Source organism: Grus americana, chromosome 4 (genome assembly GCF_028858705.1).
Source record: "Grus americana isolate bGruAme1 chromosome 4, bGruAme1.mat, whole genome shotgun sequence".
NCBI lineage: Eukaryota > Metazoa > Chordata > Aves > Gruiformes > Gruidae > Grus > Grus americana.
The window spans coordinates 48,128,858-48,153,718 of NC_072855.1; the positions used below are offsets into that span (position 1 = coordinate 48,128,858).

General features: G+C 41.2%; 2 protein-coding genes across 12 annotated transcripts in view; both read right to left on the reverse strand.

The window, feature by feature from the left end:
• MND1 (meiotic nuclear divisions 1) overlaps window positions 1-2,320 on the reverse strand; it is a 42,311-nt gene extending 39,991 nt beyond the window's left edge. The window contains exon 1 of one of the 2 annotated variants that reach the window (XM_054825620.1): window positions 2,172-2,320. In XM_054825620.1, the coding sequence (XP_054681595.1) occupies window positions 2,172-2,174 (3 nt within the window). In that variant the 5' untranslated portion in view covers window positions 2,175-2,320. Of the gene's footprint in view, window positions 1-1,407; window positions 1,596-2,171 lie in introns of those variants that run through there. The other variant, XM_054825619.1, reaches the window with a different exon arrangement.
• A 5,198-nt stretch (window positions 2,321-7,518) lies between these two features.
• TRIM2 (tripartite motif containing 2) overlaps window positions 7,519-24,861 on the reverse strand; it is a 130,703-nt gene continuing 113,360 nt past the window's right edge. For all 10 annotated transcript variants that reach the window (XM_054824486.1, XM_054824481.1, XM_054824488.1 and 7 more), the window contains 5 exons: window positions 24,583-24,750; window positions 17,552-17,720; window positions 15,778-15,848; window positions 13,014-13,154; window positions 7,519-11,998 (listed from right to left, as the gene is read on the reverse strand). In XM_054824486.1, the coding sequence (XP_054680461.1) occupies window positions 11,846-11,998; window positions 13,014-13,154; window positions 15,778-15,848; window positions 17,552-17,720; window positions 24,583-24,750 (702 nt within the window). In that variant the 3' untranslated portion in view covers window positions 7,519-11,845. The remainder of the gene's footprint in view (window positions 11,999-13,013; window positions 13,155-15,777; window positions 15,849-17,551; window positions 17,721-24,582; window positions 24,751-24,861) is intronic.

The following is a 24,861-nucleotide window of genomic DNA, read 5'->3' on the forward strand; positions in this document are numbered from 1 at the left end:
CATACAGTTCCCCCTTTTACCTTACTAGATTAAAAGTGTGTGTTTACACCAATTCTCAGCAACTCACCCAAATGTTTAATAGTCCTTAAAAAAGATAAGAAGGAATAACTTTTGGGGGGTTTTATTTAGAATTTTTTTTTTAATCTTGTGATATAGATACAGTAGTGTGAGATATAAGCCATTTAGGGTTTTTTTAAGGAGATAAAGCACATTTTGAGGTACTATGTCTTTCTTCAAGTTTCCTACCCAACTTTATAATTTCAAGGTCACATTTTAAAAATTGTGTTTCTTTTATTTCTTGCCTCTGCAGTTGTGTCACCAAGCAGTAAATAACATGCATTGAAATAGAAGCAAAGGCAGAAATGACTCCTCACAAACTGCTACCAGTAATACAAAACCGAGAAATATCCTCCTCTAATCACTTTCAGAGACACTATTTTGACATGCCCTAGTAAAATTAGGATATAAAGTATTTCACAGACAATTGGAGTTTTATTAAAAGCATTTGGCATAGTCCTCAACAACCCAAAAGCAGTGGCCATAAGGTGGATCAGGAATGCTTCCTCCTGCCCCACTCCCTGCTTCGCAGGCTGCAAGACCTCGTGCTGCTGTGTGCGGCTACAGGAAAACTGAAAGGGGGATAGAAAGAGCAAAATAAGAGGTTGGCAGAAAAAGGTCTCCCTTTAAAAAAAAAAAAAGTGTAAATATTGTTGCCCTTGAGTCAATGGAAGTGAGTAGACCAATAACGTGGTGCTTTAAGAAAGATGACGCGGGTTTGTTTCCAAGGCCCAACAGAAGGGAGTCGATACTGTTTTTTACTTAACTGCTCCTTCCTTCTTAAATAAATCACACAGTAGGGCAGCATAACATTTAAAATGTGCGTCAAGAGCAAAACAGCCAGATTGATTTAGATTTCAAAAAAATGAATTGAAAAACTAGCTTATGCAGCTACAATAACACAGAGACACGAATAGAAGCAATTCAGTATTACATTTAATGAAAGCACTATTAATATTTTCTAAAATCTCCTCTTTTCTGCTTTAGCCACAGATGCCCTGCATCAGCACTGACATCACAGCTGTCTCCTATGACATCAGTATGTCACAAGATTAGAACTTGGAGACGCAAATACTTGTACAAGCAAGTAGGAGCACGAACAGAAAACACACTGATCTTCAACTTCTTTCTCCTTACTTCCCAAACAGCCCAAACCCTGCCAGCAGCAACAGGAACAAACCCCATACACGTACGATGTGAAATTCAAGCAGCGTTTCTGAAAGCACGCGCTTACCAGCTACGGCCCTCAGGCACCAAGTTTCACGCCAGCGCTCTGACAGAGAGAGATAACAAATCAATGTGTTTTCTAGACAAGTTTTATTAATTTTCACGTTGATTTCTCTCTCCTACCTCTTTGTCAGGTGTTCCACACCACATATACTAAACACACCAGGCGCATTATCAATTTCGCTGTCGCTCACGCAACATAAGGTAGCCACAGGTAGGCAATGCTGTTAGGCGCACTTGGGCACAGGGGCAATTCCTTCTGCTCGCACCCACCTCCGCACAAGGGCGGCCCAGCCTGTTCACACCCGGCTACCCCGACAGCTACGGCCACCCGTTCCCCCCGGCGTGCCTGTGGGCCTCAGCGGGACTAACAGGCACCGTGCCCACCCCAAGCTATAGTTACAGGGCCGGCTCTTCCAGGTACCACTTAAATTTACGTTGCTCTTCAAGAAACCAGACAAAAAAATGGCCCAGGCCATGGTAACGCTACACATCCCCAGACCCGGAGTCGTGGGTGTTTATCGGGAGCCGCACCGCCTCCCCACGCCGGGAGGAGCGGGGCAGGGGGAGCAGCAGTCCTGCTGCTGCCTTGCGGCCGCCGGACACAAAAACTCGCCGGCAGGCGGGCGGCTCCCGCCGCTCTCCCTCAGCGGCCGCACGGAAGGCGCAGACGACCGTTACCCGCAGCAACGGCCGGCTTGCTCCGCCCCCTCCCCGCAGCCCTGACTGGCGCTGGCACCGCCATGCCCGCCCCGCGGTTCCCTCAGCAGCCCCGCGGCCTCATTAACCGCCCGGCCCGGGCATGGCACCACGGCTCACATCGCTGGAGGGAGGAGGGAGGGAGGGAAGGAAGGAAGGCAGCCGGCCCCGCCGCGGCCGCCGCTTACCATGTCGCCTCTGACGCGGGCGGGCGGGCGGCGGGATTTAATTTCGGCGCCACCGGGACGGAAGAGGGCGGCGGGAGGCCGCCTGCGCAGCTTGTAGCGCCGCCTGCCGCCGGCCCCGCCCGCCCCCGCAGCGCGGCAGTCCCCGGCGGGTTGCGCGGAGCCGCCGGGCGGGCTGGGGGCGCGTTTCCCCGGCTGAGGCTGCGGGGAGGAGCGGCGCTGCGGCGCTGGGCCCGGCCCGGCCGCCTGGCTGCTCTGTCCCGAGCGGCGCGGAAGCAGAGCCATCAGGATTGCGCCGCAGAATAAAATTAAGGAGGAAAAAAAAAGATACAAAAGTTACCGTCTGGTTTTTATGCCTTGTGCTATCAACCAAGGAATATATCTTTGCAGTTCTATAACGCAGTCTTGCCATACCAGAAAGCAGGTTATCCCTTCTCTTTCACTTTATGTATCACCGTGTTTGGTTTTTCTGCTTTTGTTTCTTTTTTAAACACTGTCATAGGCACTCGTAGAGAGGTGTAGCTAGGAAGCAGAACTCAGTTTTATGTCACCGACTACCTATGAGTTACATGTGGTGCGAGTCACAGAGGATGTGAAGATGTAGGGGCCGTGTTTCACTTTTGCATTTGGCATTGCCCGGGCTTTATGGTAAATTTTTCTCAAGTTCTCATTTTGTCTTCATGTGTTTCTCAGTACCTAGCTGTTTTATATTTTGTGTCAAAAGTGCAATTTTCATTACAGATGTCATACCGTCAACATATATTTGCTGTATTACTGAAATTAATAAAAACTAACAAGTTTAAAAAATATTTAAAATCCCACCACCATTAGCTCTGATCATCAGGGGAAAAAAATACTTGTTTCTGAATCTCTGCCTACAGCTGTGGGTGTGGCAATGTGTGGGATCCATGCTTTATGCCCCCAGGTAGCTACACCTCCAAGATAAGGCACTGGGCCTCTGATCTCTGTGTGTTCTTTTTTCTCCAAGGCCCAGCAGCAAAGGTAAAATACAAACATCAATGGCGGTTTAAAATGACATGTATTGTATGACTAGGAGCAACAGGACGTGGAGAAATAAAACCCTCTCTGGCCATGGAAGCAAAGGACCTAGGCACATCTGGTGTTGCTTGAAACAGTCATTCATGGCGATGACTGTTCAAGCAACTTTAATGACTTACAGTTTGTTTTAATTACTATTTATGCTGTAAATTACCTTCCTTCAGCTACAGCAGTTCTGGGAAATTGTTTTGCAGTTTCACGGCAGTGGGTTCGTATCCGCCATACTAATTCTGGAGTTTAAATTCAAGCAAATGAAAATGCGCAAGCAGAACTGTCCAGGCAGTCCCCATGAAGGTTTTCCGTCACCTTTGCGAGCTCCCCCCTTGCCTGAAACCTGAGGTCCTCTTCCACGCAGACCTGGCCATGATCCCGTTCCTCATTGTGCGCACCAGTGTATTACTAAAAATGAAATGCAGGTTAGAAAGAACATTATTAATTCAAAGCTTAATATTCATACAAAACACAAAGCTTCTCGTTCTTTCACGTTGCCTTGTGCATTGTGTTTTCAACTCGCTAGCCTGCTATGAAAGCTGTTGGCACGCCTCATCTGTTGTGAGGGCTCATATTCTGTCCCCCCGTTTTTCCCTTCCCTCAGCCAGCCCTCAAAGCAAGCACGTCCCCACGCTCCGTGTGACTGCCATTTCCCTCCTGTCACCTCGCCACCCCCAGGACGTGGGCCCCTTCCTGCTCCTTCACAGCCTGAAATTAAACCCAGCTCCGCTCCTTGTTTTTTTACCACTGCCAAGCAAGCGGTTGCTACGACATTTGCAAAGCTCCTGTTGCGGTGTGGGTTTTCTCCAAGCAACAGGTGTGAGCGGCAGAGGGGGTGTCGGAGCTGGACGTGCCTCTGGGAGATGAGGAAGAGGAGAGGGAGGAAGTGGTTTCAGAGGGGCACTCACTCTGAAGCGGGCTTGGGGCACATACCTCGCGTCTTCTGTTCAGCAGGCTCGTGAGGCAGCAATGCTCCCCTCTCCTCGTCACACCTGAAAGTAGACTAGCAGCAAACACCCAGGTCTCACCCCCAGATGGAGCCAGCACATGGCCGGAGCGCACACCTGGTGCCACAGCTGGAAGGCATTCCTGGTTTCAGCAGTTGAACCTGACCACAGCAGCCAAGCCAGCCCAGCACACCCACCTTGGAAACTTTAGGCCATGCTTTCCGGTGATGGGAAGGCAGGAGGCTCAGCAGGTTTTCTCTGCCCGTGCTCCCTGGGGACAGCCAGGCTCAGCTGCCCTGAGTGCACCGGCAGCCCTGAAGACCTTTCATGGCCAAATCCCTAGGCCTGATTTACTCTGTCATAAGAAGTTCCTTAACACCTCTCAAATTTTGCAGCACCAGATCAAAACTAACTAGTTTGAAAGACCACGGGGTGGAAGAGGTCCCAGAGGGAGAACACACAGGAGTATCTCATGCTTTGTCATGTGAGGATAGTTTTCCATCATTGGGTTAGGTGGAATGAACGACTCCTGAAATACATAAAGGTCTGACATTTTTAATGGGCTTCAGAATGTCTAAATGTGGTATTTCACAAAACTGCTATCATATACAATTAATATAAAAATAAGACAGTGGGTGGAAATACTGTCAAAGGGGGACTCATAGCTGTGCCTTTCTATTAGAAGATTGTTCTTATTTCCCTGTGATTTTCTTAAGCCTTAGCAGTTGGGGCTGAGATTTTCCATGCTAGGTATCTGACTGAGATTTTGAAGTACCAGCCAAAAGAGTTGTTTGCTTTTCCTGAGATAGAGCAAATACATGGCTTTGTCAGTGTTAATGTATGTTTAGATGAGATGAAATTTGTACCCTCCTTCATTTTGCTCTTAGAAATCTGTAATTGAATTACATTCGTATATTCTGTTTTGAAATGATATTAAAGTGACAATGGCAGGCAGGAAGGTTAGGAAGTAGAAGAACAAAAATTGTCTGTGCTACTTTAATTTTGTTCCTTTCGTATATATGCACCGTTGTGCAGTCTTTAATTACATGAGCTATTTTTTCAGCAGAAGGGAAGAATTCAGGTTGAATAGCAGATCTGTTTTTTTCCAGAAAAGTAATAGCAGATCTTCTGAGTCCTGTGGCTACCTCCCACAGCATCTGTGTGACTGACAGCAAAAAAGATGCTTGAGGGTGGAGGACAAGGAGAGCTCTAGTAGATGCTCAGCCATGGGAAGTGATACCAACTCCTCTGAGGTCCAAGCAGTCTGTGGTGGGATGTGGCCGGGTATCAGGAAGCAATGTGATCCATGAGTATCCCACACAGGCCAGGCTCTGCAGCATCGGCTGCCTCATTTCATCCTCAAACGAGCGTTTGCACTGCAAGCAGACATTCCCCTTACCAACAGCTAACCCGGTGAGAAGTGGTAGCCGGCCCTCCTCCAAAACTTAGTGCTTCCACAGCTTTGCTAGCAGAGCTGCTGAAGTAAGCACTTACCAACTTATACTAGAGGTGAATAGCTTAAATACTAGGGTTTTGGTAACTAGGCATTTCACTAAAAGAACAAGTGAGCATTCACATGCCTAGCTCAGCCAACAGACCTGAGGGTCAGTGGCCTTCAACTGGAGGTAGCAATGAGCAGCAAGTGGTGGGTATCTCTTTCACCAGCACAGCTGGGGCCTGGGGAGGACATCTGTCCACAGAAATTACAATGGCTTTTCCAGCTCACCAAGATAGTTTTGTCTGGTGCAACTTAGGCAGCATTCACACGAACTGTCAGCAGAACTATGAGGATAGTTAACTGCAGAGCAGCGCATCTGGATGTGAGAGAGAACTTCAGCCTAAGGAACAAAGAAATGTTTTTGAACATGCAATGATACATTAAGTGGTTAGCACTCTGAAGACAGCCAGGCACCTTTAGCTATTTTGGCCTTCCTCTCCCTGACATGGTTTCTCATTGGTGAAACTGGGTTCTGTATTCCTGTTGACAGGACTTCTAAAAGACCCTGCTGCTGCATTTGGGTCAGTATTCAAGTAAGTACCACAGGAAAGCCAGAGAGGAAGTTGGCCATTTTCCTGGTCAAGGGCGTGTTCCCCAGTCTCAACGTCCTGTCTGCCTGACCTTGCTCAGTGGTGGAGAGCCTCTGCTGTAATAATCCAGCGGACAAAAAATTTCTAACCTATTAGTGAAAAAAGATTGGGAATGCAACAAGAGTCTCGTCTACTCAGCGCTGTGGCTTCAGGGTGTCCTGTGCTATTTCTTCTGTTCTTCTTCATGGTCTTTTTTGCATGGGAAGGAGCAGGTGCTCCGTAACTCTGAATGTCAAACCCACACTGCTCTGCTTCAAGCTGTGGGGTTTTTTTAGCTGGCAGCCAAATAAAGCCTCTTGTGAGCACGTGACCTTCAGGGCACATAGACAATATACTCCAGTACATTCACACCAAGACTATATTTTCTGGACATATATTCATCTGAAGACTGTCAAAGAAAACCCAAACTGATCCATTATGTTGCAGTAAGTTTGAGTTCAGGATAAAAAAGGCCTCACAACGTGGCTGCTGACATTCCCTGTGACTTGCAGGAAAGAATAAAATATGGATTCCTTTAGAGGTTTTGAGGACAAAAGATTCATGAAAAAGGATGGCTGCTCTGTATTTCAGCTCACTTCTCAGTGTCCTGCCACCGAGCAAACACACATCACCGAGTCTGACCTCTCTCGTCCCCTCCAGTGAGATTGTTTTCAAGCCAAATGGTGCATCTGAAGATTCTCTCTTGCTTCGTGAGTGAGTTCCCAATCACATCGAGTTCTCAAAGGATTCAGGTTTGGAGAATTCACCAGCGACCAAGACAACATATGTACTATGTAAAATTAAAGTTAACTTGAGCTGAAAATTTGTTCTTATGGGAAAGGAGTCAGAGTGAACTCCTAAGGCAAATTTTCTGGTTTTCTACAATAATTTGTATTTGTTTTTCTGCAGCACACCCTTGAAAGATTATAGCACAGCATAGCTGAAAGGTACTTTATACTTTCATGATGCAAATGGAAAAGCTTACAACTCATAATCTTACTGCCACCAGTGAAAATGTTAATTTTGATGACTGAACCGAAGAAGGAATGGAGAAGACAAGGAAGCTCCAATTCCCCACCTTCTTCCCAAGAAGAACCCAAGTCCCTCTTTCCTCTGTGTCTACACAAAAGCTTAACAGCCATGAAACAATCACAGGTTTCTTGGCTTGTGACCTGTGGTGTCAGGGTTTCCTTTTGGAAAAAATTACTCATCTTCCTGCATTATGGGGCTATTTTTAGGGACAGCGAGTATGAGACATATGAAAAATAAATCCTCAACCATGAAAATAACAGAGGAAACAAGCTTTATTTTTATTATTTGAATTTTTTGTGCGTGGTAAAGGTACACATTTGACTCTGGTTTTCCTACATTTCCAAGACAGAGTAATTTTTTTTAATCATCGGCTAAAGCATCAAGAATACCGTGGCACACAGGAAGCTAAAACTACACACACACACACACACACACACAAACACTTTGATGCGCATCTTTCATCCTTGACCTTAAGGAGACAAAGTTTGTACTTAGCCTCACAGGGATTTAAAAAAAAAACAAAAACAAGAACAAAAAAAATAAAGTGAGGAGAATATTTCATTATGAGTGTCAGGAGAGTGCAAGGCTTACATGTACACAAAACATACGAGATTGGCTTACAAAGATGGAATGTACAAAAACTTTAAAAAAATTAAAGAAAAAAAGACAAACTCACTCCTAGAACTGGAAAGCTGCAGCATATCAACTGGTAGAGATTTCTAACAGGGGTACTGCCATACACTGTGCAGCTTCGGGAACATTCCCATGTCAGAAAGCCAAAGCAAAAGTGTCAGGGTTAAGGCCGTGTTGCTCACAAACATCAACCGAAGTGCTGTACATTCATCAGAAATAACACAACCAGTTAGGAATCTTCCTACCCCGTAGCACAAACACCTTTCGCGCGCTCTCCACAAACAGGCCAAAACAATCACTGCTCGTAATTCTTGAAGAAAATTTTCAATGTACATCATGATTTCATAACTAGCTGTCACCCACAACTGAAAGTCATTTCTTTGTAACAAACACAACATATTGGGCACTTATAGTTCTCATTATGGCAACACTAGATCCTTAGTTATAAAAAATATTGACATAAAATTGAAAGCCTTCTAGCTTTTACAGAACAGAAGAGCCTTTACTAATAAATAACTCTCCATCTACATAAGGCGAATGCTTGCCTAAACCATTTTCTTTTTCTTTTTCAGCTACATAGCTGCTGGCTTAGCCTATGTAAAAATCCCCTGCTGTTTATACTGGATTTATCTGAACAGATCCTTTTATTCTATTCACAAAACACTGAAAATACAGTTGACTAGTTTGTCCTAAAATGCTCCAAGTTACACAAGATCTGATAACCTTTTGAGATTACTTTTGAGTTGAAGATTAGTTAAATGAAGCACATACTTTCACCATTCATGCTGTGCTGCTCGTCAATTAGCATTCCAGGGAAGTCAAGGGAACATTTGGTTATACCTGAAAGCTGGCAGCAGAATGCCTATAAAGCCTTTAATAAATGCTAACAACTCGGTAAATCAAGTAGTGCAATTTTGATGTTCACTTAATTGGATGAGAAAAAAAATCTGCCAGTTTTTTAGAACAGAATTTCTGCTTCGGTTGCTCTTTGTAAGGTTTGTAAGCCAAGCAGTTTAGCTAAGTTGGCTTCAGAAGCACACCTTAAAAGCAATGCGTTTCTCAGCTTCCCAGTGCCAGGCAGATAAGGTCAGACCTTGGAAGGGAATGCCCTATGCCACTGAATTTGAAATTATAGTTGGCAGTATTTGCTATCAGAAGGAACTCCAAATTAGTGACATTTTTCAGGTGGAGAAAGTGCTGCCCTGGTGATAATGTCTGAGAACCTGAAAGACTATTCAATCTTAAGAAAAAAATCCACATCGCCCCTCAGAGCTGTTAGCTGGGTTGTAAGGGGGTTGTGTGCAGAATTCCATATTTCATCAGGATGCACTGGGTTGACATAGGTTATATAAAATCCTGGTAAACAATATTGAGTCAAAGGGATTGAAAATCTTTTGAAGAAAAGTGTATACATGGAATAGTACAGTCTTAAGTACATGTTCTGATATATAGGTTAGGGTCTTACTTCTGTGCTTCTCAGAGTTCCAGGCAACGGGATTTGGCAATGTTTCCTGAGTGGAAACCATGCAAGTTTAGTAAAATGTTGTTATAAAAATCCAAATTTGGAACTATATTTGATTAAGATTATCCATAAGTGACAGCAACAGAACATTTATAATTTTAAGTTTTTATCTCAAAGAACTTGTGCAACCTCTTCTCTTTATTAATAAATACAGTTAAAATGCTACGTACCTTTTCTTCATTGATAAATTCACCATTTAAGGGCATTCCAATGTCAGAAATTGTTTAGTTTCCAGAAGGTTGCTTATAAGGACACTTAGAAGGAAATTACTTGATCATCAGAAAATTTGATCTACAACTTTGTTAAATTTTGATAGGACAGTTTATTGTGTAATGACTGAGATATCTTTAGAATTTTAGGACAAACTCACTTGAAGCAGAGGATATTTTGTTCTCTTGGTAATAACAAATTTGAGTTTTAACATTTCAGAAATGTTGCCACCAGTTTCTTAGCTGCATTATACAGTCCAAACCTTAAGCCTTATACACAAAATATTTATTCCAATGAAATAAGGAAACTTATCTTTGCACAAGAATTTGTAAATTGGCTCTATGTGCAAAAAATAAACAAGGAAAAGAAGAGGAAATACCTTTAAGAAACAGTAATTAAAAACCAGACAAACCACATTTAAGAACCTTGGGGTCTGCATTTTTACAAGTCAAATGCATCTTTACAAAAAAACCATTAGTTTTTCTCAAATTCATTGAAACAACAACCTTAACCTTTTAGAAATAAGACAAATACTTGTAACAAGTAATTTAACAAAGATTTCTTTCCATTTTGCAAATACGCTTAAAATACTCCCTTGTTCCTGACCCAATGCCCTTTTGTTTCAAGGCCCTAAAAATGAGGAAAGACATACAGTACTTCCCAGGCTACTGTAGACATCGGCAGCAAGCTCACCAGCTCCTCAAACGAGGTTTGAGTGAGCACCACTCTATCTATGTTAGGCTATGGTAGCAATTCATCCTTTGACCACTGGATTTAGAAATAAGAAAAAAGCCAATGCTACTTTAAAAAGGACAGTTCACACTTAAAAAAAAACCACATTAAAAACAGAATCAAGTCATGTGATTGTAAGCATTTCCAATTAAATTAATACTTCAACAAAGAACACAGCAGAGAGATCCAGCAGGAAGGAGGAGGGACATTTTTCAGAGTACTGCCATTGTCAAATGGCATACATACGTTCCAGTTTGCTGAAATAGCCTACATGTACTTTTTTTTAATTTTTGTGTCAATCAGTCATACATACATACATACAAACAAACAAATCGGAACAAATCTCACAGTCCTTATTTTGTCCTCTAACAAAATTCCCTTTGATGAAGGAGTTCAGGAATTGGTTCAAATTCATTCTTATTTGTAACGCATTTTTTCTCATGTAAAAACAAATAGCTTTGGTAACCCTTGGCTTTCCTATACAACCTCTGTTTACCACAGTTCCTTTGGTTGTATAATGTAGGTCCTCCACAGGGGTACCTCTCTGGCTTTCTGTCCTGTGTGATGCTGCATTTTATTTTATTGGTTAATACAATGAGTTGCCTTAAGGAAATATGGCAATGAACGCATACGAAAGAGTGGCACACATGAGGTTAATTGAGTTGACATTGTAATAACCCTGATCCTAATGAACTAGTTTGGTGTCAAAAGGTCTGTTGTTATACAGAAATTCAGCTCTCACTAATGTATCACTACAATTAAGTTTTTGCAGAGCTTTAGAAATGTCAGGTCTCTGCAAAGTCCTTCCAGCACACTGAGCAAGAGGAAGAGTGAAAAACAAGCACATGAAACAATCCTTCATTAATCCCACATGAGTAGGGAATTTGCATTGATTCTCATAGTGCTAAACGTTGAGCTGTGTTAGGTCTGACGGTTAGAGCTAGACAGATTTTGTGAGACTTAACCTTATACTAAAAGGACCTACTTGTTATAGATAGTAAGACTGAAGAATGTTAAAAGTGTAATACCTACCATGATAATGAGATCTAGAAGATTCCCAGGATCACCTCTGGGTTAAATAATGCATAACAATGATACTTCTTCAAATTTGGAAGCTCTGAGCAGGAGCTACCCTTCGCAGTCTTCAAAAAGCTTTGGGGGCTTTTCCCAAATTTTTCTCATTTTTGCCTAATTAGTTAATTCCAGTTCTCTAAGTTGCAGTTTGCGTTTAATATCACATTGTCTTTATGAATTCAGTTAATGAGAATTTTGTATATTAACCCTTACAACAAAAAGTTCAGTGAGAAACATAAGAGGTGCAAGTCCTATGTAAACAAGGTAAGTTTGGAAATTAACACGAGAAGTCCATAAAAGACTCCTTCATTATTAACAATGAACTTAACGTAGGAGATATCCTGCATTGGATCTCTAGGACCAGTCTTTTCTTAAGGGTGGAGACGATTATCCAGTTCCAGAAGTCATTGCTACTGTAAGTATCGATAGACCTTGAAGCAGTGATTTCCAGAGTCTGCAACTACAACATGGCCATCTGAAGTAAGGGCCAGACCTTGGGGACCATAAAGTGGGTCAGCAGAGGTGTTAATGTAGGATAAAAATGATCCACTTCCATCAAAAACCTTTGAGGGTGAGAAAGCACAGAATAAATGTTATGAATAAAAAACAGCGGACACAAGTCTCCTCTCAGTTATACCATTATACTTCTCATTTCTGAAACAGTTGACATACACTAGAATAAACAAGGGCAGAATCTGATTTGTTATTCTCATAATACACAAGTTTCTCTACAAATGTATTTTCTTATTAAAAAGAACTAATTAAAGCTGCCAGGATCTTTGGCAAGAATTAAACGTGCAATGAAATAATAATAAAAAGAGCACCTCAGCTGTTCCTTGTTCCAAAAATAGCCAACTACAATAAATCAAACTCAATCAGGAACTCAACCAACACCTTGTTTTCCTAACAAATACCACTGTTGTGGCTAGCATGATTCTTAGGTTCCCACACAGAGAAAACCAGGAATTTGTTTACACTGATGACAGTGCTTCCTGAGAACAACTCCTAAGCAGCTCCCTCATTTTTTATATTCAGTGAAAGTAATACATACACTTAGTTATTTATTAGATATTCTTTGGCAAATAAGATGACTTTGTGATTAGCACTTGAAAGATAAAAAGAGTGCAGCTCTCATAACTTAAAAGCAGAATATAGTCTCAACATTTAAAAAAGATGATGAAAATCTGCTGCATTTGCCTCAGGGTCTATGTAGATCATTTGCTTTTCATATTTCCCACCGTGTCTCCAATCCTCTGTTATAGTGATTATAAATGACTATCATCTCAGCAATGCTCACAAGTCTCCTAAGTCATCAAATAGCTTTTGGGGAACTATTTGGAGACAAAAGCTTTGGTACCTATCAGAGTTGCTAGCAGTCACACTGGGAAGTCCATGATCTGACACCACCAGTTCTAGAATTGGACAGACCAGCAATGAGGCATGTAAAAGGCTGTGCTAGAAATCACATCACTTCTAATGCTGCTATCCTGTTTCTTGGGAAGTCTGAAGACTTCAGTGGCCAGTTATCAATCCATTAGTTTTCCTAATCAAGCACCTCTGAAGTACAGAAATCCCTACCTGTATTCGGCTGTTTCCCCAATCTGCTACGATAATATTTCCATTAGAATCTACAGCTACTCCAGTTGGTGCATTAAATTGCCCATTTCCTTCTCCATTTGATCCAAACTTCAGTATGAATTCTCCCTCTTGGTTAAATACCTGTATGGGTTAAAACAAAAACCTGAATATGGCATCATATCAAATATTGGTAATCTAGTACTACTAGTTCACCTGTTAACAATACTAGGAATTGAAGAGTTCCCCGGAACACCCCCCTCTACGCGCGTGCACACACACTTAAGACTGGACAAAAGGTGCCCATCTCTCCCTCCAGCTCCATTACACCATACAGTATTTCCCTTCTCACTTAAGACCTGATTCAGCTCTGACTCAGAGGTGGAGGGCCCCAGGAACCCTTCTGCAGCTTGTGCGTCTTGAATTAAGAAGAGCTGAGTGCAGATACAGCACTGGGAGTCAGTCCTACAGAAACACAACTGAGCAGATGCACTCTTCTCTGACTTCCATAATCAAACACATATTGAGAATCATGGCATGCTGCTCTCTGTATAGACAGTTCAGCAACTGAATTCTCTGTGATGGTAACAGGTTCAGACAGCAGAAAGATGGAACCGATCAATGACTATTCTGTCAGTGACCTGGATGCACCAATGGGACCAAGTGAGACGCAGGATGTGTCATTTACATAGTACCGTAGCCATCTCTCTCTATTTTGGTGCATCTTGGACCCACAAGATCCAACAGCATTCTTAGAGATTGGCTGTGGTTTGCACAAGAAAATGCAAAGACCTGACAAGTGACAAGTGCACACTGAAGTGCTAAGAAGGTGGAAGATGTGAGGAAAACTTCCTATTCTCAAATACGGACAGTGAACAGAGAAAAAGCATTTGGAGGAGGAAATTAATGAAGTACCAGGTTAGTGCCTCAGATGATTAAAGAAAGTAGAAAGCCAACTAATAAAAAAAACAGGCAAAGATGCATTGCTCTCCTTCCCAGGTTAAAATGGGGATGGTGAGTGACCGAATGAGAGAGAAGTCTACATTGAGTAGGATTTTCCACAGAAGATGCCTGAAGGAAGGAACACACTTGAAGGTTAATGGGGGAAGGAGGATAATGTTGCTGAGTGAGGGTGTTTAATTCAAGACACTGGTGGTAGGAAGAGGCTTTGGCACCCATAAGAGTGAACTTTATTTATTTATTTATAAATGTATTTATTATTTAAAATAAAATTTACTCTCTGCTCTTTCCCCACTATCTAACAAAAGATAACAGCACCATCCAGATTATAACTTAATCTCTAAAGTGTCAACAACTATCTGTACCAATTTAGAGAATGCTACAAAAATAAGAATCTTTTCCCCTTAGTACCAAATTGTTAACAAATAACATTTTTATCCCATTGAGTCACACCAGAGACAGACGGGAATGCTCTGTGCTCATTAGGAATGCAGTAATTATAAATTTGCTAAGATGCCACACTTCTTACATCTCTTCCCTTGCTTTTTTTCATTTTAGTTTGTCGTTGTTAACTCTCTGCAGGCATTCCTGTTACCAGGGCAAGCCTTGCTGGTAGAGGGGTAATTTATGGAGTCATAGGCCTCCTGCTGCTAAACCACGTAAATGATCTGCTTTAGGGCTCCTGCAGCCGTCTTGGTTGCTTTGTTGTAATCCAAACCACATGAGTTGCTACTTCCTCTCTATTCCCAAAGGATACAAGAGCAAGGTCGCTATTCAAAAGCTAGATGATTCAGCACTGCTCAGGCCATGAGCGTGTCTAGGCTCAGACACCGATTTCCTATTTCAGGTGAATGTGTAAGATTTATCATTTCAGTTTTGAACACTGAAGAACTGGACTGAGGGTTCAGTCAGAACAGGCAGCCATTAGGTGAAATCCCTGAGATTTCACCGGTGTATGGGACCGGCACACGTTGCCTGAGAACCTGGGTGGGACAGTGTTCTGCTGCCCGTGTCCTCCTCCTGCTGCTGCTGCCTGTTGAGGGAGGGAAAAAGCGCAGAAAGTGACTGAAGGGGAATGTCACTGCCTGAAAACAAACACGTACAGGTGAGTAATTTCTGAAGTGGCCTGTAGCTCCCTCATATACATTTTCGATCACATGACATCCCAACATGTATCCTTGTTTTGGTTTATTATTGGGACAAACGAATATAGCACCGTATCTTCCCACGTTTAACAGGCCATGAGTCAGGACTCCTCATGGCTGTAAGGACAGTGGCCAGTTCTGCCCAGGGCAGGAGGTACTGGATGAGAACCAATGATACGTGTTGCACAGTTGTTAAGAGCATTGGGTTGTAAATGGATCCAGTAATCTTAAAGCTTATGGGTATGGAATTAGGTTGTCAGGTATCTTTACTTCGTTATAATTTTATTCAACTAGAAATGTGGGAAGCTTTTACTGGGAAATTCAAAAGCAGTTACCAGACTTACTTAAAATAGGAAAGAACATAGGGTGAAGAACAGGTTTGGCAAAGAGCTAATAAAAATAACTAAGTTGATATTATTTATCTCAGGTACAACTTATGTTTAAGCAATTGAATTAGAAAACATTATAGTGGCACCAAAGGCAACAGATTATATCTCCATTAAGCAATGCACTGCATGCAGAGGTCTCTGAATGTGCAGTCCTGACATCAGACATCATACATATAGATTGCGATTGCTTTGTTTTAAACAATACTTTATTTTCCCCAAGAAAGTACCATGATAAAATAAAAAGCTTTCCAAGTTGCCATTAATTGACAGTACCTTGACAGAATGGTTATGAAAATCTGTAATAATAATTTCATTGTTGCTGTTTACAGCTGCAAAATGAGGACCTGCAATGCAGAGGAAGAAAAAAAATAATAAAAACAATAATACCACTAAAACAAAAAGTTTGCTTAAATTAAAAAAAAAAATCAGCCTATCATAATATTATATTTGGCTTCTGAGCAATAATAGTCAAATTGGGAATATTAATTTCAAATCAAGAGTAATTACATCTTATGTTTTAAAAAGCTCAGCATGCCTTTTTGTAAACATAAATAATTTCTTTTTCAACCAGTTGTCAGCCAGTGTTATCAATACGCATTGTTCACTCCTTCCCCTCTCATATACAGATGACTATGTAGATATTTATGTGCTTATTAACAAGACAAAACATGTTTTTTGTGTGCTTGGGCATAAAGTTGTGTATACATTGAAAATAGTTCTCAAAAATGTTCATGTAAAGTCTTAATTGAAATCTTCTCTGCTTTTCTGTGCTCACTTCCTACAAACATTTGAGCAAACAAGTTTTAGGATAAATATAAAAGTTACTTAGAAGAACACTGTTAGGGAAAAAAGTGCATTTTTTGCTTTACTTTGTGTATTGAACTATGTGTGCAGACTTGAATAAAAAACAAATGCAAAAACCAGGCAAGTACCTGAATCAAAATACTTGGTGCTATTTTGAGGTATTAATCAGAAGTCAGTTTCAATTTTCACAGTACATCAGTGTAAACTATAAAAAGGGTGAAAACCTTTACACTGAAAACATTCAAGTAATGACAATTCACTTCTTTTCTGTAGCCTGCCACCAAGAAAAGGCGATACATTTCCCAAATACACTGTTAGAGTATTTGCACACTTATTTTCAGGAGATATTCTTACAGATTTTAAAATGAAAGAAACTGGACATACTCAGAATATTCTGGTGACGCTTAGCTATGTTAGAGCCAAAACTCTCGTAAATTATATATATATATGGCAGTTGTGCCATAAGATGTTGCAAGACATCTCAAGTAAAATAAAAGCAGTTATACCATTGATGCTTTTTCTCTCCTGTGCTGTGAACCAGTCAGAACATCAGACCAATCTATAGCTATTTATTCAGAGTGACCCAACACCTGCAAAATGACCTGCATATGTAATTTGGCATCTTAATTTCAAATTTGGAAGTACAGCTATTCACTCAAAATATATCAGGGTGGTTGGGTTTTTTTAAACTTAATTGCATGTTCTAATTGAAAGATACCATGTGCAAGCAGTCAGTAGAATATAAGTGGCAATTTCCCCAAACTGGCATTTTCCGTTTGCATAACTGTGTCTTTCCTGATCTCAATCTTAACACTATCGCATTATACTCGTTTTCTAATGGGAAGATACCACTTAGGGCATTGGTTAATGTGTATCTGATCATTGGAAACACAAAGCACGGTGTTTGAGTTGATGATCGTGAACAGCTGAGTGTGGACATTACAAAGCACTTATAAAATGCTAGTTAAGATCAGTCTTTCTTGGGTCACTGATCTGAAATGCTTCCAGGCACAGAGAGGTAGATAAAACAATCTGGTTACAGCTACATTTGCGGAACAGATGTTGCAGTCTTCCTGGCCAATTAAACAAATGGTGAAGTGAATAGTAGCTCTATGTGTAGTAGAACCTTTTCCCCCCGGGGAAAAAATGAGTAGGATATAGCGTCTTCAACATGCTCAAACATCATGCAAATGTGAGCAGAAGAGGCAAGAAGAGGGGATTTACATATTACCATCAAGTGTACCTGCAAACTGCTTGTCACCATTTCCTCGACTACCGAACCTGGTGACTATTTTCCCATTCGGCTGGAAGATGAAGACACAGCATGCTTTATTGTCCACTACAATGATGTGTCCATTACGATCCACTGAAACACCTTTAGGGCCCATAAGCTTTCCAGACCCGATTTTGGCCTAAAAGGGAAACAGAAAACAGGAAAATATGTCAGCATGATAGAAATAAGTCAGTACAATTCGAAGATTGTATTACAGGCGCACAGCGGGACAGAGAGACATTTTTGTGATCAAAAGTTTCCCAGAGGGAAGCGATTGTTTTTATCAGCTCTTATTGTGTACTTCATAATTTTTTCTTCAGCTGAAAATAAAAGACTGCTTTCTGTATGTCCTTTCTAGAGTGGAAAACCTGCCACCTCAGCAACTGAGTCCAAATACACAACTCATAAGAAACACAATCATCAGATTGGTGTGTCTTGATAAATGACAGCACCTGTCAGAAACCATCACAAATGGCTGCATAGCCAGCAGTAGTGTATCAGCAGGACAGGCAGGCAAGCATAAAGGACTTCTGCCTCCTTCCTATTGCATACTATTCCTGAGTCCAACAACCACCTGGTTATGGATGGGGAAACATGCCTTTACCACTGCCTGCTACAACAAAGCAGTCGGAGCTCACTCATGGAGCATCAGAGCTGGGTGGGATGCAGGCTATGATGTCCTCTGTTGCCTTTCTTGGGTGAATGAGACACCATGCAGCTTCTGAGTGCTCTTGGAAAGAATTTGAGCAGAGCTAAAGCTCAGGCTAACCTCTGTATCTTCCACCAGATCCACATGAGATTGCTTCACTTGCTGCTTAGGCACATGAAGTGCCAGCTGAAACTTGCAAAGGAGATAGGATCGTGCTGCCAAACAGCAAATAAAGTAATCTTTGAAACACTAAACGAATCAAAGCTTGCTCCTGTCTTAGGTAAATAAAATTATTTCCATCATTTTAAATAGGCCTTGTGACTACCAAAAAAATCTGCCAGCATAATCAGCAACAGGAGGGGAAATGTTTACAATATTCCATATTGTATCAGTGGAAAAACCTTTGGTGGAGATGAGGTGGATCTCACACACAGTGAATTATGTGGAAAGCCTAGAGAGCTGTCAAAATAAATCAGAAAATGTTACAAACATTCTTTAGAAGGGGATCAAGCAATAGCATCCCATCTAGCCCAGAGCAAGCAGAAATTGAGGCAAAGCCTTCAAAGAACCCATGAGCTACCTGGGCATATACCCTAGAAGATTCTAGGATCACCTCGCAACCCATTTCACATTTTTCACCATACTGCTGTTTTTTCAGGAAGAGATTCTAGAAACTGGTTTAATCTATATAAAGTCAGCTGAATTTTGACCTTTCAGTTAAAAAAGGTTATAAAAATACCACCTAATTGTTTGAGGGTTTTGTTACTGGAATGCAGCAACTTGCTTTCTGGTTTTGGTTGGGTTTTTTTAAACGATGGACAGATTTGGAAGCAGTTATCCAGGTTGGTTCCAAAAGTCTGGTCTCCTGCTGGCCTTTACTGTGCTGGACAGACAATCCACCAAATAGGCTGTGTGAAAATGATGGATCCCAGAACTTTCAGATCCTGTAGTAATTTGTGACAGACACATCCTACAACCTGAGGTCCATCTGTTTGGTGGAGAACATAATTTCCTCTTTCCATCGGAATTTAAATGAAATACATACTAAAATATTTATCATCTTTGTGAAACAAGACCATTTTTCACTTCACTGCCTTTGCAGGGTGGGACAGATTGCCACCTAGAACAAGCGGGCTTCTGACTTCTCTGCCCCTCTGCCCTCCCTCCTGCAAGTGGTGAGGAGTAGCTGAAGCTCTGTTAGTCTGTGACTAACTATCAAGGTGGGACAGATTTCAGGGCATGGAGAACCTCCATTACCTAACTCATTTCTCTCAATTCCCTAATGTTTTCAAAGCAAACGACCATGTTAGTATCTGAAGGAGCTCAACTACCCTTAGTAAGCCGCTTGGCTCCTATTCCACAGTACATTCACATGGGTGGGGTTGCAGGTAAAAATAGGAGCCATCCCAAAAGAAAGCCCTCTAGGTTCCCTTAAGGCTGTCTGGTACAAAGTCACCACTACTCAGCCTCTTTCAGTCTCAAATAAAGAAAACTCCAGGGAGTAAATCTTGCAGCGTCAAGACTATACTTAGCCAACATGCAATGATCATGTGTCTGGTTTATGTTCAGGTACATATGCTTTTATAAATTGCTAAATATTTAGGCAAAACCCACCCAATTAAATCATGAGAAAATATCCCCAGGGAAAACTATTAAAAATGACTTTGTGTTCACCAGGGGAAAGATATGAGCAGACCTACAAAAATGTATTCAGGTCTGCATAACAACAAAGCAGCAAAACCATAAACCAAATGCAAATCAGTAGATTTATTTCCTTTGGGGTGATTAAATCATATTCCCTTCTTTCCTCTGGGATGCCTGTGTGTCTGCTTGTGCATTGCACCACCTCCTTACCATCTTTCCAGTATTCCTATGGAAAAATGACTCAGACTCATGAGTACAGTGTCTTCCTGCCCATATAAATACATATGAAAAAAAATCATGAATAAATCACGTACTACATTAATGGGCACTCAGTGCTGAGAAGAGTAATAAAAATCACTATTCTTGGGCAAGGATTTAAAATATAATTTGCAGGCAGCAATAAATTATGCCCAGCTAGAATTTGCAGTGCTTTTTACTAAAAATCTCTGTTTCCAGTTTAGATCAAAATATGCTGATGACACATTACTGGGTCTGGCTGAACATATGCTTTGTATATTTTTATTTCAGAAGGTTTCTTAGAATTATAGGTTTGATTATTTAGAACAGAACATTATGAAACCCACTCACTCCTGTTAAGTGCATGAATGGAAGTATTTTCAGACTTTTCTGCCATTAGAAATGAATAAAGTATAATGAATCATCTGAACCGTTAATACAAATAATGTGTTTAATTGAATTCAGTCAAGGACATTATGTCCCTTATTTTATAGGCTCTTATGAATTTAGACTGGTTTTCAAATATGTGTTTATAAAGTCACCCTACCCGGGTGGAAAATATTCTACGGTGGGATATTCCTAGAGGTAAAAAAATCAGCTAGCCTATATAAAAATTTGTAAAGACCTTTCCACTACAGAAGTAGGTGTGTTAGGGCTTTATGTTTAATTCCACCAATCTTGCTGCTGTCTGAAAGGTTCACAATTGTCAGGAATTATTTTACAGACCTTCAACATACCTTCTTTTCCTGTTTGAGAACTTCCCTAATACAGAGATACAGCTTTGTCACACATTGCAATGTTGCACAATAAATGGATTTATCATTCATGTGACTGTCTGAATTCAACTGTGACTACTTAACCACACTCCACAGTACTATTCCTATCTGAACGTGCAACCAGCTTCAAGCAGCTCCCTTCTTAATTCTTCTAATGAGACGAGAAAATATAAAAGTCTGACAGATAAAATGTTTCCTTTCATCTTTTCCCACTCATCTAAACTTGATCTTGACTTGCAGTCCTGTTTGGCTGATAACAAGCTATCTTAGATGAAACCCTTCAAGACTATAAAGTAATTCTCTCCTCAGAGGACCAGGAATCGTTCTCTTAGCTCTGTTCTCCAGTTCCTTCACTAGGTTTGGACACCACCACTGGCACAGAAGCTGATACTGCTGCTTCACCATGCATTCTCTCCTTAGCCTAGCAGTATGTCTTCTCTAACAGTTTTCTTAAGCAATTTCAGAGTAATTTTCCAAGGAAGGCAGCACTGTTATCTGCCTTTTATAAATGAGGAAAATAAAGCACTGGGAAGTGAAATGGAAGATCACTAGTTACCTCTGAGACCCATGGCATAGCCAGAAACAGAAGCCCCAATACCTAAGACCCTATCTGAAGCTTTATTGTTCACAGGATAATAGAGTCTTTCACATTTTAAGAGACTTGTGTTTTGGTGTAACCTTAGACTAGGGTTTGTCCATCTCTGCATTATGCAAGTTTTACAGCCTTGAGAAAATGGAGCTCTGTCTCTGTTGCTACCAGCGACTGAGGAAGGTGACACTTTCCTGCCTGGCTGTGGAGGTTGCTGGGGTGAGTCAGCCCAGTGCTGCCATCATGGAGATGCCTGGGCCTGGCTCCAGGGGAAATTTGCCTTCCAGCTCACACCACTATTTAAAATGCTGCTAAGAGAGAGTAAGTGTAAATAAATAAAGAAGGGGACAACAATAAAAATAATTAGATTAAGTTCAAAACAGCCTCCTGATAACGCTGAGTTAACAACTAGCAGATCACCTGCATCAGAGAATCTATACAATGACTTGCAGGCACAGTCCTTTGAAGGGAAACACCATTATCGCTTTATCTATCTCTCTGTGGATCTTAGCAAGCGTTGTCCAATTTAATCTGACAAAGCCGTTGTAAGAACGTCCTGGTTTCCACTGAGATAGAGTTAATTTTCCTTCTAGTAGCTGGTATAGTGCTGTGTTTTGGATTTAGGATGAGAATAATGTTGATAACACACTGATGTTTCTAGTTGTTGCTAAGTAGTTGCAGTCCCTACACTAAGTTGAGGACTTTTCAGCTTCTCAGGCCCTGCCAGGTGCACAAGGAGCTGGGAGAGCACAGCCAGGACAGCTGGCCCAGACAGATATTCCCTGCAATAGAACGTCATGCTCCCTATATAACTGGGGAAGTGAGCTGGGAGGTGGGATCACTGCTTGGAAGCAGACTGGGCATTGGGGGAGGGGGGTTCCGCAGGTGGTTAGCAATTGCATATGTGCATCACTTGTTTTATATTTATATTTACATATATTTATTGTTATCTTCCTCTGTTACCCTATTAAGCTGTCTTTATGTCAACCCACAAAGATTTTTTCCCCATTCTCCTCCCCATCCCCTTGGGGAGGAAGGGCTGAGCGGGTGGCTGTGTGGTGCTTAGTTTAGTTACGGGCTGGGGTGAAACTGCGACAAAAAGTTACCATTGCAAACACACAAGAAATTACACAGCTTTGCCCAGATTCCCACAGGCTAGATCTGTTATATCCATGTCCTGTGCTTCAACTGTATGATTATGCCTGCCCTCCGTATATAAAATGCTTCTACAAACATTCATATATCTTTCTCAGATAAATATAGCCTGTTGCATTCAATCTAAAAATAGTATTTTATATCATTGATGTTTCTCTCATTTTATCAGTCTGCTCCCAAGAACTATAAAGTCTGATGCATTAACCACCCAAACATTGCCAACTTTACATAGGTCTTGCAATCCAACAAAAACATTGACTAAAAGCAAAGCTAGGCTCCATGTCAGAGGAACTACCTTAATAATTCATTTTTTTCAATCCCTGTCTCCCTGCTGGTAGTGTATAGCACACAGGGTCCTGGCTCCTCCAGAGCCATGGCTTTTTCCTCCAGAGCTGGCACCATCTGAAATGCTGGATTTACAGCATGTCTTGAGAAGGAAGGAAAACAAGCCCTCCGTGCTCTGTGTCCAGATCCAGCCAGTTCACATTAAAGATGTTAATAATTATTTAAAACACACGTAGGTTACTCAGAGAATTTGGATTCTTAACTAAATTACATTTTTCTTTGGTTTTGTTTTGGTGTCTTCATTTCATTCAAGGACTTCAGCCAAAACCAAGGTTTTCCTGTGTAGCTGTACATTTTCAAAACTACTTGACAAGGAAAATCACATATTCTGCAAATGCAAGTAATTTATATTTTTTTAACACTTGCATTGCATATTAGTATTGTTTTATTTTAGTTTCAAGTCTACACAGGATTTGGATACTTTTAAGAGCATACACACGTCTGTTTCCCAGACGGAGGTCACTGGGCACCATGCAAGCACAATTTGCTATTTGCTATAGCATTTGTCATTTTGCAAAGACTACTCAAAGGAAGGCCATTTCTTGGTGCACACGTAAGCAGCTCAGGACCTGAGCTTTTTGGTCATTAGGCTGCCACAAAATTAGCTGAACAGGCCATTTCTCTCCAATGCAGGACTCTAGAACTAAGTAACTATGGTAGAAATTTCCCTGCAGGTTCTTTACCTCGCCGAACAGTGTGTACTGCTAACCTCTGCTATAGGTGGCTATTTCTAGCATGCATCGCCAGACTCGGTAACATGCATTCAGAGAACAGCACCAAATGGAGGCAACCTTTAATTCTCTCTGGAATTGCACCTGGACCCAAGCGAAATAAATATTGCACATTGGCAAGCATCAGCATAGTGTAGTAGCTGCCTTCTTATTTTACTCTTATTAAAGGGATCAAAGTTGCTATGAAAATAAGAGGTGCACTTTTCTCAGAACTACTGATTTCTGAAACCTAAGACATTATTACTGCCTTTCAGTTTTTTCCAGTTCGCATCACCCCACCTAAAACACTCCTGTCTATGCTGTAGCATTGGAACAACATTCTGGGTTGCGTTTATTACCAACAGGATCATACATGAATTATACTCTTGATTTGCTAATACATATGGAGTCAACCAGAGGAAGTCATCATCAGTCTGCTACCTTATTTTTCTCCTCCATATGTCACTGAAGAGCCTCATGTCCTTCTTATAAGTTTTTATGTCTGTCTGTGTGTATATACATATATGCACACACCTTTCTGTATAATCAGAATACTAATGATATGAAGGTTGTTGAGCTAGTCCAACTGGACTTGATTACATTAGCTATCCTTGATTATAAGTTATGAAAAGCATCCAAGCACCTAGTACGTAGAACTGTAAAATGGAACATATTGTCTCTATTTGGTATAACATTAGCATCACAGCTGTGACCTCTTCCTATTAATTATACAGCAGGGCTGTGTCATGCATTTCCACATCACAACAATGGAATTTGGACTTACAACCATAGTTACAACCAAACTATGTAGTTTCTTGACAAAAAAACCCCCATATTACTTTGCATTCCTTTGTAAGATGGAGAAAGCTCAGGAGAGTTCACATGGTAACTCGTACCTTAAATTTTCCATCTGATGAGAATATGCTAACCCATTTGTTATCATAATCTGCGATAATGATATCACCACTGGGATGCACAGCCACTCCTGTTGGCCGCTGCAACTGGCCGGGAGACCTTCCTCGTATGCCAAAACGGCTTTTGAACTGACCATCATTGGAAAATATCTGTAACAGAAAACATTCATTTTAAAATTAAGTCTGCATAATAACATCATCTATTTCTTAGAGCTTCGATTTTAGCAAGTCACTAATGAACACTATAGTCAGGAACATTAA